At 52.9% G+C, this 13,198-nt stretch overlaps 4 protein-coding genes across 4 annotated transcripts; 2 read left to right on the top strand and 2 right to left on the bottom strand.

Annotated features, from left to right (window-relative positions):
- Positions 1-36: 36 nt before the first annotated feature.
- Positions 37-2,747, bottom strand: syt15 (synaptotagmin XV). Its single transcript, XM_029134303.3, has 8 exons — positions 2,241-2,747; positions 1,945-2,128; positions 1,617-1,768; positions 1,248-1,537; positions 1,014-1,181; positions 825-933; positions 583-762; positions 37-458 (listed from the first exon to the last, which is right to left on the bottom strand). The coding sequence occupies exons 1-8, from the start codon at positions 2,245-2,247 to the stop codon at positions 322-324; spliced, it is 1,227 nt and encodes a 408-aa protein (XP_028990136.1). The 5' UTR covers positions 2,248-2,747; the 3' UTR covers positions 37-321.
- Positions 427-6,483, top strand: LOC114845794 (uncharacterized). The gene is made up of 3 exons (XM_029134256.3): positions 427-447; positions 567-679; positions 3,724-6,483. Exon 3 carries the CDS (start codon positions 3,739-3,741, stop codon positions 5,620-5,622), a length of 1,884 nt encoding a protein of 627 aa, XP_028990089.1. The 5' UTR covers positions 427-447; positions 567-679; positions 3,724-3,738; the 3' UTR covers positions 5,623-6,483.
- Positions 6,484-6,639: 156 nt separating this feature from the next.
- On the top strand, positions 6,640-8,311 carry zgc:112285 (uncharacterized protein LOC561476 homolog). Its single transcript, XM_029134338.3, has 6 exons — positions 6,640-6,796; positions 6,860-6,969; positions 7,045-7,139; positions 7,230-7,510; positions 7,702-7,865; positions 7,937-8,311. The coding sequence occupies exons 1-6, from the start codon at positions 6,667-6,669 to the stop codon at positions 8,114-8,116; spliced, it is 960 nt and encodes a 319-aa protein (XP_028990171.1). The 5' UTR covers positions 6,640-6,666; the 3' UTR covers positions 8,117-8,311.
- A 138-nt stretch (positions 8,312-8,449) lies between these two features.
- Positions 8,450-13,123, bottom strand: timm23a (translocase of inner mitochondrial membrane 23 homolog a (yeast)). The gene is made up of 7 exons (XM_029134335.3): positions 10,309-13,123; positions 10,149-10,207; positions 9,973-10,066; positions 9,685-9,769; positions 9,548-9,606; positions 9,350-9,460; positions 8,450-9,127 (listed from the first exon to the last, which is right to left on the bottom strand). The coding sequence occupies exons 1-7, from the start codon at positions 10,412-10,414 to the stop codon at positions 9,006-9,008; spliced, it is 636 nt and encodes a 211-aa protein (XP_028990168.1). The 5' UTR covers positions 10,415-13,123; the 3' UTR covers positions 8,450-9,005.
- Positions 13,124-13,198: the final 75 nt, after the last annotated feature.

Raw genomic sequence — 13,198 nt, 5'->3', positions numbered from 1 at the left:
GTCCCACGTGACTGGTTCCGGAAGCGGTGCGTTCCAAACAAACGGTGAATAATATGAAGAAAACTTGTTCAAGTTCAGTTTTTATTTACACTTTCATGTGCAGCCTTGTAATTTAAAAACGTTAGGACTGACTCTGAACAATACTGTGTGTGTGTGTGTGTGTGTGTGTGTGTGTGTGTGTGTGTGTGTGTGTGTGTGTGTGCGTGTGTGCGTGTGTGCGTGTGCGTGTGTGCGTGTGCGTGTGTGTGTGCGTGTCACAGACTCATCTCTCCATTAACAGTCTATGCATGCATGTGTTTGTGTGGGATCGTGTGTTCGGGTTCAGCTGGTTCTGCTCAGCCCGTGCCACACCTCCACTGGCTCCGGGGCGTTGACCATGTCCATCCAGTGCTGCAGCTGTGGGCCCCTGGCGTACATGAAGGGCCCCAGCACCAGGACCCCGACGAGGTGAGGAGCCTCTGTGAGGAGGAGAGCGTGATGTACAGTCACCAGGTGCTTTTCAGTCTCTGTTGAGCAGATGTGTTGCCTCCTGCCTTACATTCGCCCCCTGGTTCTGGTTCCTTCAGGTGGTCCACGACTCACCTGCGTGGACGCGGTTCTGCTGCAGCTCAAACTTCACACAGGCCTCGTCCAGGTGCTGCGGGCGCAGCTTGAAGCTGGTCCGGTGGTCGAAGCGCAGGTTGGTCTCCGCTCGGACCACACAGCTACGCTTGACCTTCACAGCCTGCGTGTGGATCTGCAAGCTCACCTGCACACACACACCTGACGCACACCCGCATCAATACACACCTCTTTTAGAACGTGCACCACTGCGAAGATTCTACCTGTGCCAGTGAGCAGCTGCAGTCCTCGAGCTCTCAGAACCCCCACGGAGACACGCTGCAGAACCGGGCTGTAGCTGAGCGAGATCAGCACATCTCCCACCTCTGAACACTGAGCGACACGAGACGAGAGCATGACTTTGGACCAGCACACGAGGTCCGTGTGGATAAAAGCTCGGCTCGGTCCAGCACCTGCGCGTGGTCTTCAGGCTCCAGGTCTTTCCAGAGCAGCCTGCCGGCCTGGCCAAGCGCCCCCTCCAGAGGGAACAGCACCCTCCCGACCACGTGGCGCTTCCCGTCCGGCTCCACGCTCAGCACACACACGGCCACGGTGCTGCGATGCACACACACACCTGACACCTGTACACACACAACCTGAAGAAGCTGCCCAAAACCCACTGGCCCAACACCAGCCCGGGTCCTCACCTGGAAGATGAAGCAGTCGCTGAACTCCGGGTCGGGCCCCGTCCCCCGGGCCTTGGCCTGTCGGGGCCGCCGGTCATCGGGCAGACGCCGCAGCTCCACCAGGGTGATGTTGCCGTGGAAACGCGGGGGGAGGTTGGCGAGGCGCAGCAGGGAGACGGTGAGCTGCTCGCCGCTGTGCCGATACTCCACCGAGAAGCAGAGACGCGTGGCCAGGCCCGGAGGCGGCGCCACCACCTGGCTGAGCGGAGCAGAGTAGAGCCCGGCCAGCACCGTCCCCACAGGGTACCAGCCTGGTGCGGACCGGGAGAGCCTGTCTGTAGCACGCGGCGTGACAGCGTCCTGCCGGGATGAAGGACAGGCGGCACTTACTGCCCACTGAGAGCGACCCGCGGTGGGCCAGCGCGTCCCGCCGGGCCTCCGTCCTCACCCCCATCCTCACCTCCTCCACCCCAGCAGCGGCCCGATCCTCACGCTTCCTGGCGATGAAGCGAGGAGGCACCGCGAAGGGGATGTGACTGGGCCTGGACACAGACAGACCCAACATCCCATCAGGTGTCTGTTTAAACCACGCATACGTTCAAGAACCCCGCTCATATATATCTAATATTGTTATGATGGTTGTGTTCAAAATCTATTTTGTGAAAATGGTAAATGTGTTTTAATTAGTGGACACCTCCTCTGCAGGCATTGTACTAACATGGAACCAGAGCCCTGAGAGACCAGGACCAGTGGAGCAGAGCCTGCTGGTCCTGAAGAGAGCAGCTCCTGGTACTGGTTCTGGTTCTGGCCCTTGGTCCTCCTCCACACACAGTACACCATTAGACCCAGGAGCAGCAGCAGGAGACCCACCGACAGACCGACGGCCAGCAGCAACACGTGGTCTGAGCGCACAAACACAACCGTCACCGTCGTAGCAGCAACACGTGGTCTGAGTGCACAAACACAACCGTCACCGTCGTAGGACAGGAACCGTCTGACGCCTGCGCTGCTCACCTGCCATGGGACCGACCCTCCGTTTCTCTGTTCTTGTCTGTTGAAGCTACTGAAGCGTTGGTCACAGCAGCGTTCTGGAGTGAACCTGTGACTGGCAGTGGGGCGTCACAGCTGGCTGCTTCTCACCAGGTCACACTGATCTGACACACGCTTTAAAGACGCAAAGCGCGGTTTAGGGGCATTCACAGAGCGGAGGAGGGTTTGAGAATTTAATTCATGGTCAGCAAACAAATCAACGTGTAATACTATAATAATAATAATAGTACATATGGAGCTACAGTTTGTTTGGGAAGACAAGACTCCAGCAGAACCAGGTCAATGTGAGCGAACATCTGTCTCAACCGGTTGGAATGAGGGGATAAAGAAGAGAGAAAAGAAGGAGCAAAAGCATCAACAGAACCGGGGCAGGACGACTGGACCAACACCTGACCACTGGAGACAAATAAACCTGTAGACGAGAGACAACGAGGGAGAAGCACAAGTACTGGAGAGAAAAAGACAAAGGTAAAAAAGGATAAAAAAGCCATCATAGTATTGTATGCAGTAAAGAAACTGTCATACCATACTATGCAGTCATGGTATTGTGTCCGTCTTTATTATGAGGCTGCAACATAAAATTTGACCACATCAGTGTGTTAATTAAAATGTGTGTGTGTGTGTGTGTGTGTGTGTGTGTGTGTGTGTGTGTGTGTGTGTGTGTGTGTGTGTGTGTGTGTGTGTGTGTGTGTGTGTGTGTGTGTGTGTGTGTGTGTGTGTGTGTGTGTGCGCGTGCGTGTGCGCGTGTGCGCGTGTGTACTGAGCTCACACACACAGTTGGAAGGTTGGACAGCAGCTAATGAGATGACGGTTAATCCTCCGAGCCAAAGCAGAACTCACACGCACACACTTCAGACAACACGGACAAGGACAGGAGCCTCACGCTGATGTTACCTTCATGGTTCAGACATGAGACGGAGGAGACGCTGAGTGGAAGCCAGAGGAGAAGACACCGTGTTTGAGGCAGCAGATGGAAACAGGAACGGTGACCTTACTAAGAGGTGAGGGGGGGAGATCGGAGCAGCAGCATTCAGGACTGGACTCAGGGAGCGGAGCTCCAGGTAAGAGAGGCTCTGATCACCATCTACAACTAAACACAGCAGACGTAGGACGCGGAAGCACGAGGGACAAATGGAGGAATTCACTCAGCAAATGTGCACATTAAATAAAATATACAGACAGAACTTTAGTTTGACTTCTGTGGATCAACAATATGATTATTATTAAAATTATTAAAAAATAAAAACCCTCCTGCCTCTTCTTTTACCCAGAGGACAAATGCTTTTTAAATGTCTGAATATTTCACTGTTTGATTTGCCTCATTAATGAAATAATCTGGATGTAATCCCGTTAGGCTAATCTGTGTGTGTGTGTGTGTGTGTGTGTGTGTGTGTGTACATGTGTACATGCACTGACCGGCCTGATGTCGCTCTGTCCTCCTCCTCAGGCCGGAGCGGTGGTCATGGCCCGGTCCGGTCGTCCTGCGTCCGAGAGCTTCCAGCCGTCCGGTTCCGCGGCCTGTCAGTCGTCGACTGTGGGCCGGGAGGATGACGACGACCACGCGCCCATCTTCTCTCTGTCCAAGAGCTCCATGGACGTGGTCGCGGCCTCAGGGCCGTCGTCCCAGCGGGACCCCGTCTGGAGCGCCCTGGACCTGCGGCGCAGCCTGAGCACCAACACCCCCAGCGACCCGAGCTCCGCGGCGCTCCACAGGCTGCGTCCTCACGCGTGGCAGCGCAAGAGTGCGTCTCACAGCCTGCAGCTGCCGCTCGCCGCCCCCGGCGCGGACACGCACGCCCCCCCGGCCCCCGGCGAGCGCTGGAGCGCCTGCAGCGCCTGCAGCGCCTGCAGCGACGGCACGCTCAGCCGCAGCAGCACCCCGGACACCGTGGTGTGTGCCGGCGCCTCGCGGCCGTCCAGTCTGGGCCACGACGCCTCAGAGTCTCCTCTGTCCAAAGTCACGTCTCCATCCAGCACCCCCTCGCCCTTCATATCACCGCTCTGCACACCTCCAGCGCCCGCTGGTCCAACGCCGACCACCCCCAGCACAGACGGGCCTGGAGCCCAGCTGGCCTCATCGCCCGGACCCTCACCAGGGACCCGCAACTCCTCCTCCTTTGCATCCAACGCAGAGGACGAAGGCTTTCTGGAGAATAATGTGCTCTTTTTTCAGTTCCCCTCCCCGATCCCATCCTTGGTTAATGTAGCAGAAGGCGGTGGGTCGATAGAACACAAATGCTTTGTCAAGGATTCGTTAGAGCCGCTGTCGGAGGCTGCAGCAGCAAGCCCAGAACCGGAGCTCAGCTCCATGACGCCCAGTCCTCCCGCAGGAGAGGAGGCGGAAGCTCCAGTCTGTGGCCTCCAGCTTCCGTGGCAGCCAGAGCAAAGCTGCTGGACCGGCCGCGCTTGGAAGTCGCCCCTGGTTTCTTCTCTGAGCGACTCACGGTTGGATGACGTCCACAGGATTAAGTTGCACACAGGAGATGGCGCCACCAAGGATCCAAAGGCTGAAGTATTCAGGCAGCGGGAAATGGTGGATGCGGCGGTGCAGACCGTTTCCCCCGTCTGCTCCTGGTGGGACCTCAAGAGGAACATGGACTCCCACTCCCTCCTGGGCTCGCCTCCTGGATCCAGACTCAACCTGAAGTCGTCGGTGGGGTCCAGCTCCAATCTGGTGTCCCCGTCTTCCAGCATGTTTCCAGTGAGCAGTGGGGAGGAGGAGGAGAGAGCGGGGGACAACCCCACGTGGGACATCAACTCTGCCTCCGTACAGGATCTGGAGAGGAGGAGGTCGTGTCTGAAGATGCAGGCGGACGAGGCGGACGAGCTGGGGAGGAGGAGCAGCATGAAGCAGGTGCAGTGGGATGAGGACGGAGTGAGGTGGGACGCTCACGGAGCATCTGTGGACCCAGAGGTGCTGAACACAGCCATACTCAAACATCTGGAACTGCAGAACAGCCCACAAGCACCGAGAAAAAGCTCGAAGAAGAAGAAAGCACCGAGGCCTCCTCTGCTGCTGAATGCAGTCAAGGCCACAGCGCCAGAACTGGGTCCACCCGTGGCAACGCTCACGTCCGCCTGTGTGGTGGAGGACGACAGCGAGGAGACACCGGAGGCCGATGGAGGGACGGAAATGGAGGAGGGAGGCAGAAAGAAAGAGGCAGCGGGAACGGGTGGAAGAATGAGCAGAGCGGAGGATTCAAACACCAAAGACGACGAGGAGGAGGTTTACGGAGAAGAGGGCTCCATCCAGCCGTCACCGCGTGGGAGCGGGCCGACCCGGAAGAGGAGCGTGATCCGGTCCCTGAGGCCCGGCTGGTGCGGAGGCAGGAAGGCAGAGGACTGAAGCCGGTTCACTTCACCACGTAGCTCCCACGAGTTCTGAGTAGCGAAAGGAACTTTTAGAGCTCATACAATTTGCTGTTTAGTGACGGTTTTCATTCAGTGAATAAATGAGTAACAACAAAACATCTGTTGATGTAGATTCTCAATAAACTGTTCTTTACAGGTTGATGTGCTATAAACAACAGTTCAAAGCTGGTTTAACTGACGTATTGTGGTTTCACTTTTCCTCTGAGGACCCACAAAAAGCGAGAGAGGCTCAGTTCAAATCGTTGTTTGGGAACTAACACCAAAACGCACGCACGCACGCACGCACGCACGCACGCACGCACGCACGCACGCTCGCTCGCTCGCTCGCTCACTCACTCACTCACTCGCTCACTCACTCACTAACAACACGTAGTGGAGTTGAACATAAACCTGGTGAACCGCTGCGCTGAGGTGTGACCATTCAGGCGCTGGCATTCAGATGAGCGCGCACATTCTCTCTCATTCACCACAGAGAAAACCCTCCACTGACTAGTGGCTTCCACTGCAGCTCCTAGGGTCACATTTAATGGGAGCAGCTGCTGTTTTCCCATCACTTAAAGCAAACATTACAGGACGACTTCTGAAGGCCTGTAGTCACACATCCTTCACACACTCATCTGGACATGACGCCTTCATCATCATCATCATCGTCGTCCACAGGATCGTTGGGCTGTAAAAGTCTGGGACTCTCCAACTCACTCAGATTCGCCCTCTGGGACCAAAACAGACTTCAGCGCCCTGTTGTTCGGCCGTAGTTTGGGAGAATAAAGGCCCCTGCGTCACTGCCGGGGTCGTGTGGCATGATGTGATGTTTGTCCTGTGAGGACGCATGTGAAAGTGCTGATGGGCCTCCTGAAATCCCCGCGTCGCTGCAGGAGAACAATCCAGCGCTCCGACGCTGCTGACACCACCATTGTCTGCGGAGGAGCGCTGCTGGTGCGTGCGTGCACCTGCCTGAACACCTGCCCGCCGATAAATAGCGGGCGATGTGTCCCGGCCGCCGATACTGTGGAAGACGATGGCGCCACCCGGACCTCCGCTGCTTCTTTTCTCTCTGCTGCTGCCGCTGCTGTCGAGCAAGGCAGCGCTCGCTGCCGCGTACACCCTCACGCCTGGGCAGCAGCCGCAGCACAAAGTCCTCCACCTGGGTGAGTGCAACACGCGACACACACCTCTGCTAACGCACACGCTCTAACCCTGCTGCCCCCCAGACTGGCCCCAGGACTGCGGCATGGCCCACTTCAAGCCCAACATGGCCGAGAGGATCGTGTCTGGCAACGAAGCGCGGCCTCACTCCTGGCCCTGGCAGGTCTCTCTACAGGTGAAGCTCTTGAGTTGACAGAGCTCGTGCATGTGACAGCTGGCTGCGACTGAAGACATGTGGTTGTGTCCCCAGGTTCGTCCCAGGGGAAGTAAACAATACATTCACGTCTGTGGAGGAACTCTCATCCATAAAAACTGGGTCCTAACGGCCGCTCACTGCTTCCAAAAGTAAGAACCCTCCAGGAAAGGAGCGCAGCACCGTGTGGTCAGAAACATGTTCATTTGAAGGAGGCACCTGCTGTTTCTCTGGTGTGTCAGGGGTAAAGCTGAGGATGCCGGCAGCTGGAGGATCGTGCTGGGGAAGCACCAGCTCAGGCGCTCAGAGACCGCAGAGAGGATTTTCCCGGTGAAGAGGATCTACAGGCACGAGAACTTCCGCTACCCCGCTCACAGCGAGCTGGACTACGACATCGCCCTGGTGAAGGCCGCCACCGACATCCTGCCCTCCAACTTCATCCGCTACGCCTGCCTGCCGCGCAAGCAGACCAGCCTCAAGCCGGGACACTACTGCTGGGTGACGGGCTGGGGGGACACACGGGGTGAGGACCGCTAGCGACAGAATGGAGCTAAACAATAACGCCTGAACCTGGGAGCAAACCTTTAATCTGTGGTGAACACTTTATTTTGAAACCAGTCAGACTCTACAGGACGTTGTCTGTGAACAAAGTGTTGCAGAGACAATTACTGTGTCATTGAAATGAAGTTGAATGTTTTCAAAAACACATTTCAGGTGGGAAAGAGAATGTGTCTCTGGCGGAGGCCCTGAATCAAGCTCGCCTGCCCATCATCGACTTCAAGACCTGTCGGCAGAAGAAGTTCTGGGGCGACCGCGTTCGAGACTCCATGATCTGTGCCGGGTTCAGAGACACCGAGGACCCACCGGCCGCATGCCAGGTACCGGAGGAATTCACCACAGACAAACTGAAATGTTCCAGTCACCTGAATGCTCCCTCTTCCTCCTCCAGGGCGACTCTGGCGGCCCCCTGCTGTGCCAGCTGGGGCGGGACCGCTGGGAGGTGCACGGCGTGGTGAGCTTCGGCCCCATCGGCTGCACCGTGGAGAACAAGCCCAGCGTCTTCACGCGCACCGCCGCCTACATCCCCTGGATCGAGGCGACTCGCATCAGAGACTTCTTCCTGCACTGAGCGGGTCACGCGTTTCCAGCTGGACAAATACAGATTCCAGACTGTCCTTTGTACAGGTCCCTCAACCACTTCAACATATATTATATAAAAAAAAAAACAAAAAAAACTCCCTTCTCACCCCACGCGGGTGGTCTCTCATCCACTTTCCAAGCTCGGGTCCTCTACCAGAGGCCAGGAATATATATATAAAATACACATTCTCAATGTGCAGTGTTTGTTTCGCATCACTGTTTTACAGCAAACACAACATGTTACTCTGATGCTGAACAGCTAAAAGCACACAACCTTTTATATTTAATCTACACGGCGAATAAAGTTTGTTAAAAGCATAGGTTTTGTCAACATTTCCTGTTTTTATTACAGTTTTTTTCAGTGGCTTGATGGAGACAAACATTAACACTAGTACAGATTTACAGTGACTCCTGCACAGTAAAACGAAACCCACTGGAAACAAGCTTCAATAAATACAAGAGCAGAAGTGACCATAAGGCTTTGTTTCACTTCCATCCATTTAAGTTGAAAACTTTACTCTTCTTCAACAGAAGAGTGTTTCAGTCCAAAAGCGACTGGTGGACTTCAGTGGATACATCCTAACATTAAATGTCATAAGTTATTTTACAAATTGGCCTTTTTTAACCCAAACCATGGGTTTGTTATTGCAACACAAGCATCTAAGACGACTTCTGTAATGAATGTTGCATCTGGCCTTTTCCACCACTTCTTTTCTTTCCCAAAATGCTCCTGGATTGAAAAAGTCTTCTGGAGGCAAACCAGCAAACTGGGGCCACCTCAAGCGTCCGTGAAAAGCACACAGTGCTGTGATTAAAAGTTGTGTCCTGGTGATATATTTGGCCCTAAAGTAGAGGACGTAAAGGCCCTAAAGTAGAGGTTAGTAAAGCCTTGATGAGGAGGAGGGGGAGCCAGTGAGGTGGTCCCAGTTGTTGTAGAGAGCGTAGGCACCAGACAAGGCCAAACCAGCCAGACCTCCACGAGCCACACCCTTTAATCCACCTGGACAAACACAGTAGGAGAATGAGAAAAAGCCTGAGATCAACACAGCGTAAACAAAAATACACCAATTATTAACAAGTCTGACAAACAACAGCTCGCCACTGACTCGTAGTAGCAGTTAAACTCTCAATGCTACATGATTAGCTGTTTCCCTATGAATTTACATTTTATGAAAAAACAAACAATGATTTTTTGAGTATATAAACAGATGAAGGCAGCTACCCGCCGACTTGAAAAGCATCCCAGTTAACGTCCCAGCTGCCACCGTGTTGATGTCATCTTCGGCTCCTCGGGCCTTTTCGATCACCACACCAAAAGCGCTGTACAACAAAGCTGCAAGAACAGACGAAATTAATAATACATTATTATTAAAAACTAAAAAAAACATCGTATTTGATACACTGGTGTTTTCTCACTCACCAACGGAGCCCAGAGAGTTGGCCCATGAAGCACCTTGTCTGGTGACCATGTTCAGAATCCTGTCAGGAGATTGTACAATGGTCAGTTTATCCAAATGTAAAACTACTACTGTAGTAAAACGCTTTTGTGATACTCACTGTACGTTACGCGGTTTGGACCAAGCCATGTCTCTGGTCTCCTTCAGGCCCATTCTGAGACCATTCAAAGCTCCAAGTGTTGCTCCTGATGACGCAACAAAGAGACAGGGAAGTCAATCCAATGATATGTAACGTTTACTCAGACACAGTATGATCACATTGTGTTCAGTCTTAGCTAATAACTTAGACACTCAGTTAAACTCAACTAAACTGCAATGTGCAGTAAAACGTATTACAGGCTCCTTGTCTGTGAAGATTACAGGTGTTGTTACAGGTGTTACCTCTCACCTGTCATGCAGGAGCCTCCAATAGTGAAGAAAGCCAGTTCAAACCTTCCTCTTGTTTTATTAGCGCCCGTGGGAAGAATGAACTCATCTGTGTCCTGAAACATAACGGCGACAATTTTAATAAACAAAAAAGACTAAACTCAAACATTAACGACCCCTAAAAGACATCAGCTTTACCTGAACCAGGTAGCGAGGGTCAACATTGAGGTACGGGGACAGAGGACTCATTCCGGTCACTGAAATGCCATGTTATACGTTAGGAAAGTCTCCGTTTAAGAGACGGAGAATTTAAGCGGTGCAAAGTGACAGCACAGAGCTACGGTTGCATCACACTTACGTGGGACACCGGCCAGCTCTGTGTTGGAGTATTCAGGTGCCCCGCCGCCAAAGAGACTCCCGAGACCTCCTCTCACGCCCCCAGACCTTTGAGAGTTGTTGTCCATGCTTAGAAAGTATCCGAGGAGTCACCTGGCGAAAACCGGGGCCAGGCGCAGATGCTAGGCGAGCGGCGTGGCTAACGCTAGCAAGTGTGCAAACACTCGAAATGTGACGCAAACGGCTGAAGGACAGGTCGCTGGACTAAAAACCAGCAACGGACGCTGTCCTGGCAACTGAAGCAGCGAGCCTTGAGTGAAGGTTTCGACTGAAAGTGTTGGTTTTCACGACAGATGACCAAGCTCGCCCCTGTATCAGGCTCCTGACCTACAGCAACACGCTCTGCCGTAAAGCGGAAGTGACGTCAAACTGTCGTAAACCTAGAAAATCACAAGCGGATTTGACTTAGTCATTTGCAAGTTTTGATTCAAGTTTAAATTATTTGTGTATTAATGAAGTGATATTGGAAAAATGTTTTCCACTTCAAAAGTTCGTGTTTTAGTCTGTTGCTTGTTTAAACTTAAGCAGGGAGGCCATTAAAAACACTGAATAAGTTTTATCCATCACCACAGCTCAAGTCACAGTTTAACACAGGATATTATACAGAGAGGTTGAGAACACAGCAATACCTTATTTAGTGTTATTACGTTATTACAACCATGGCTTTGGAACAAATGGTGAATGTCCTCACATGATGCACAGGGAGGCAGCAGAGAGCTGACTCTGACCAGTCGGACCTGTTGGTTCTGCTGCTCTGGTCTAATCGGGTTTCACTCATTGACATAGTTGAATGTTTTCACCACAGACACAGGTTGGACGTGCATGACTCAGAGTGGATGCTTAAACCGAGGCACAGCAGCTTTCGACGGCTTCCACGTGACCCCCGTGAGGCCCTGAAATGTGCGCTTACGCCGCTCATGCATGCGGGGTGCTTACCCATGATGCAACAGGGGGACGAGACCACACAACACGCACACGTACGTGCACATTCACGCGGCTCGGCTCGGTCGCGTCCATCTGCCGCCGGTCAAAGGGACCGAGCCACTGAAGGAATTTAGTGTGTTGAATTTCACGAATAACAGAGCATCTTATTTGGATCCTGCCTTTGTATGTGTGTATTCAGAAGGGGCCAAGTGGAGCGATGAAGTTTGCCATTGTTGCCCAGTGTGGGTGTTTTCAGACTCTCTGGCATGATCTGTGAGTTAGTGTTCTCTGTGTTACTGCCCAGTGTGCCCACTGTCTTTCCCACAATGCCCCATTCAGCCCTGGGCCTCTCTCCCTCTCCCACTCTGTCTCTCTCGCTCTCTCTCTCCCTCTCTCAGACAGCGATGCCACCCATTTTGTGCCTCTGGCTAATCATCATCATCATCACTGGGCTATAAACCAATTTCCCAGTTGTGGGACAAAATAGCTGTGATGTCATCTTTGTTATCTTTTTCAGCAACTCTTGTTTTCATCCTCTGCTTCCACTCCGCTCGCTCCCTCTTGCTTTCTTTCTGTCTCTCTGAGCTCCCAAACACAAAAGACAGAGAGGCCACGACAGGACCCCAGTGTATGCTGGTTGTCAAGGAGACAAGGAGACAGTGTTGGGTCTTTAAACTGCCTCAGAGGGGTGTGTGGAGTTAGGGGGAGTTGGCCTTATTTACATGGGAAGAGGACAAGGGAACGAGGGGCTTGAAATACAACTTTTGAGCCGTTTCCCTGCAGCTTAAAGGACTCCGCTGTTATTCGACTAAAATCACTCTGCTGCCGCTCGGTCATCAAATATTTACCAAGCAGGGAAAATCTGGAGCTGTTCATTATGTGGAGAATGCGGTGCATACACAGCCATGTTAATCAACCTGTCTTTTCCTCCTGCTTCCCGTCTTTCACCCCCGTGCACACAAAAACACTCTGCCGACTGCTGGCAGCCGTCTGAGCGCTGACTGCAGAATACATTAGCAGATGCTCCACACGGGTTCCGGACGAGCAGCAAACTGCACCGACGTGGACTGAGCACAGGGAAAACAAGTGCACACACCCATCCAAACAAACACGCATGCACCCCCACCCATCTGTATTCTCCCGTCCCTTTTATTTTGTGTCTCTGGCCATCTCCACCCAGCGCTTGCACTCGGCTTCTTCCTGTCCAGAGCCGCGCTCACATTATGTCCTTTCTCTGCCTGTGATCAGGGGGCTGGGGTTGCGTCCGCAGAGCAGGCTCAACTCCAAGCCTGAAGTTCAATATCACCCCCTCGACTCCACAATGAAAGCAGGAAGGGCAGGAAGAGGACGAATGAGCCACCCACTGCTGCATTCACCACGGAAAACCCCATGTAATTCTCTTTTATGTGTGTGTGTGAAACTTTAAATGAAGAGACTTAAAGGGTGAAAGGCTCACGTGGCCTCAGAATATGCAAAATAACTTTAATCACGGTTAAACATTTCTAAACGCACCTAGAGACACGAGAGAAGGGGAGTGTGATTAAAACAGCAGCCACGATGACGGGCAGGTCATTAGCAGGAAGTTTGCACAGGCTTCAGGGACACACTGTGATTCTGTCATATTTACTCTGCAGATGTTTGAGGGCGAACTTGCACAATCAATTTCCCCTCAATTCCCCCGCCATGGAGTCCTCCAAGCCTGAAACTCCCCCTGCTTTTTCTGCATGCCTCTGAGAAACCATGGTGAGCTGGGTGTGTTTGCTGCGCTCTTATTACACACATCCATGTGTGTAATGTCCCCTTAAATAACGGGGGGAAGAGCGAGAGAGAACACAGAAAAGGAGAAGTGGGAAAAAACATGTGGCCTTTTCCCTGCATTTAGTCTTTTAAGTGTCTGCCGGATTCTTTGCCCCCGTCCTCTGTATCTA

This window comes from Betta splendens, chromosome 19, assembly GCF_900634795.4.
Source record: "Betta splendens chromosome 19, fBetSpl5.4, whole genome shotgun sequence".
Classification (NCBI taxonomy): Eukaryota; Metazoa; Chordata; class Actinopteri; order Anabantiformes; family Osphronemidae; genus Betta; species Betta splendens.
The sequence above is the reverse complement of the archived record's forward strand: the minus strand, read 5'-3'. Positions and strand labels throughout refer to the sequence as shown.

Coding starts and splice junctions, on each gene's coding strand:
- syt15 (XM_029134303.3), bottom strand. Junction 1,182..1,247: donor GCGACTGCTTCATCTTCCAG/GTGAGGACCCGG, acceptor GTGTGTGTACAG/GTGTCAGGTGTGTGTGTGCA. Junction 459..582: donor GCAGAACCGCGTCCACGCAG/GTGAGTCGTGGA, acceptor TCCTCCTCACAG/AGGCTCCTCACCTCGTCGGG.
- LOC114845794 (XM_029134256.3), top strand. CDS start 3,739: ATGGCCCGGTCCGGTCGTCCTGCGTCCGAGAGCTTCCAGCCGTCCGGT.
- zgc:112285 (XM_029134338.3), top strand. CDS start 6,667: ATGGCGCCACCCGGACCTCCGCTGCTTCTTTTCTCTCTGCTGCTGCCG. Junction 7,140..7,229: donor GCCGCTCACTGCTTCCAAAA/GTAAGAACCCTC, acceptor CTGGTGTGTCAG/GGGTAAAGCTGAGGATGCCG. Junction 7,866..7,936: donor ACCCACCGGCCGCATGCCAG/GTACCGGAGGAA, acceptor TTCCTCCTCCAG/GGCGACTCTGGCGGCCCCCT.
- timm23a (XM_029134335.3), bottom strand. CDS start 10,414: ATGGACAACAACTCTCAAAGGTCTGGGGGCGTGAGAGGAGGTCTCGGG. Junction 9,461..9,547: donor CAACTCTCTGGGCTCCGTTG/GTGAGTGAGAAA, acceptor CTGTTCTTGCAG/CTTTGTTGTACAGCGCTTTT. Junction 9,128..9,349: donor GATGCTTTTCAAGTCGGCGG/GTAGCTGCCTTC, acceptor GTGTTTGTCCAG/GTGGATTAAAGGGTGTGGCT.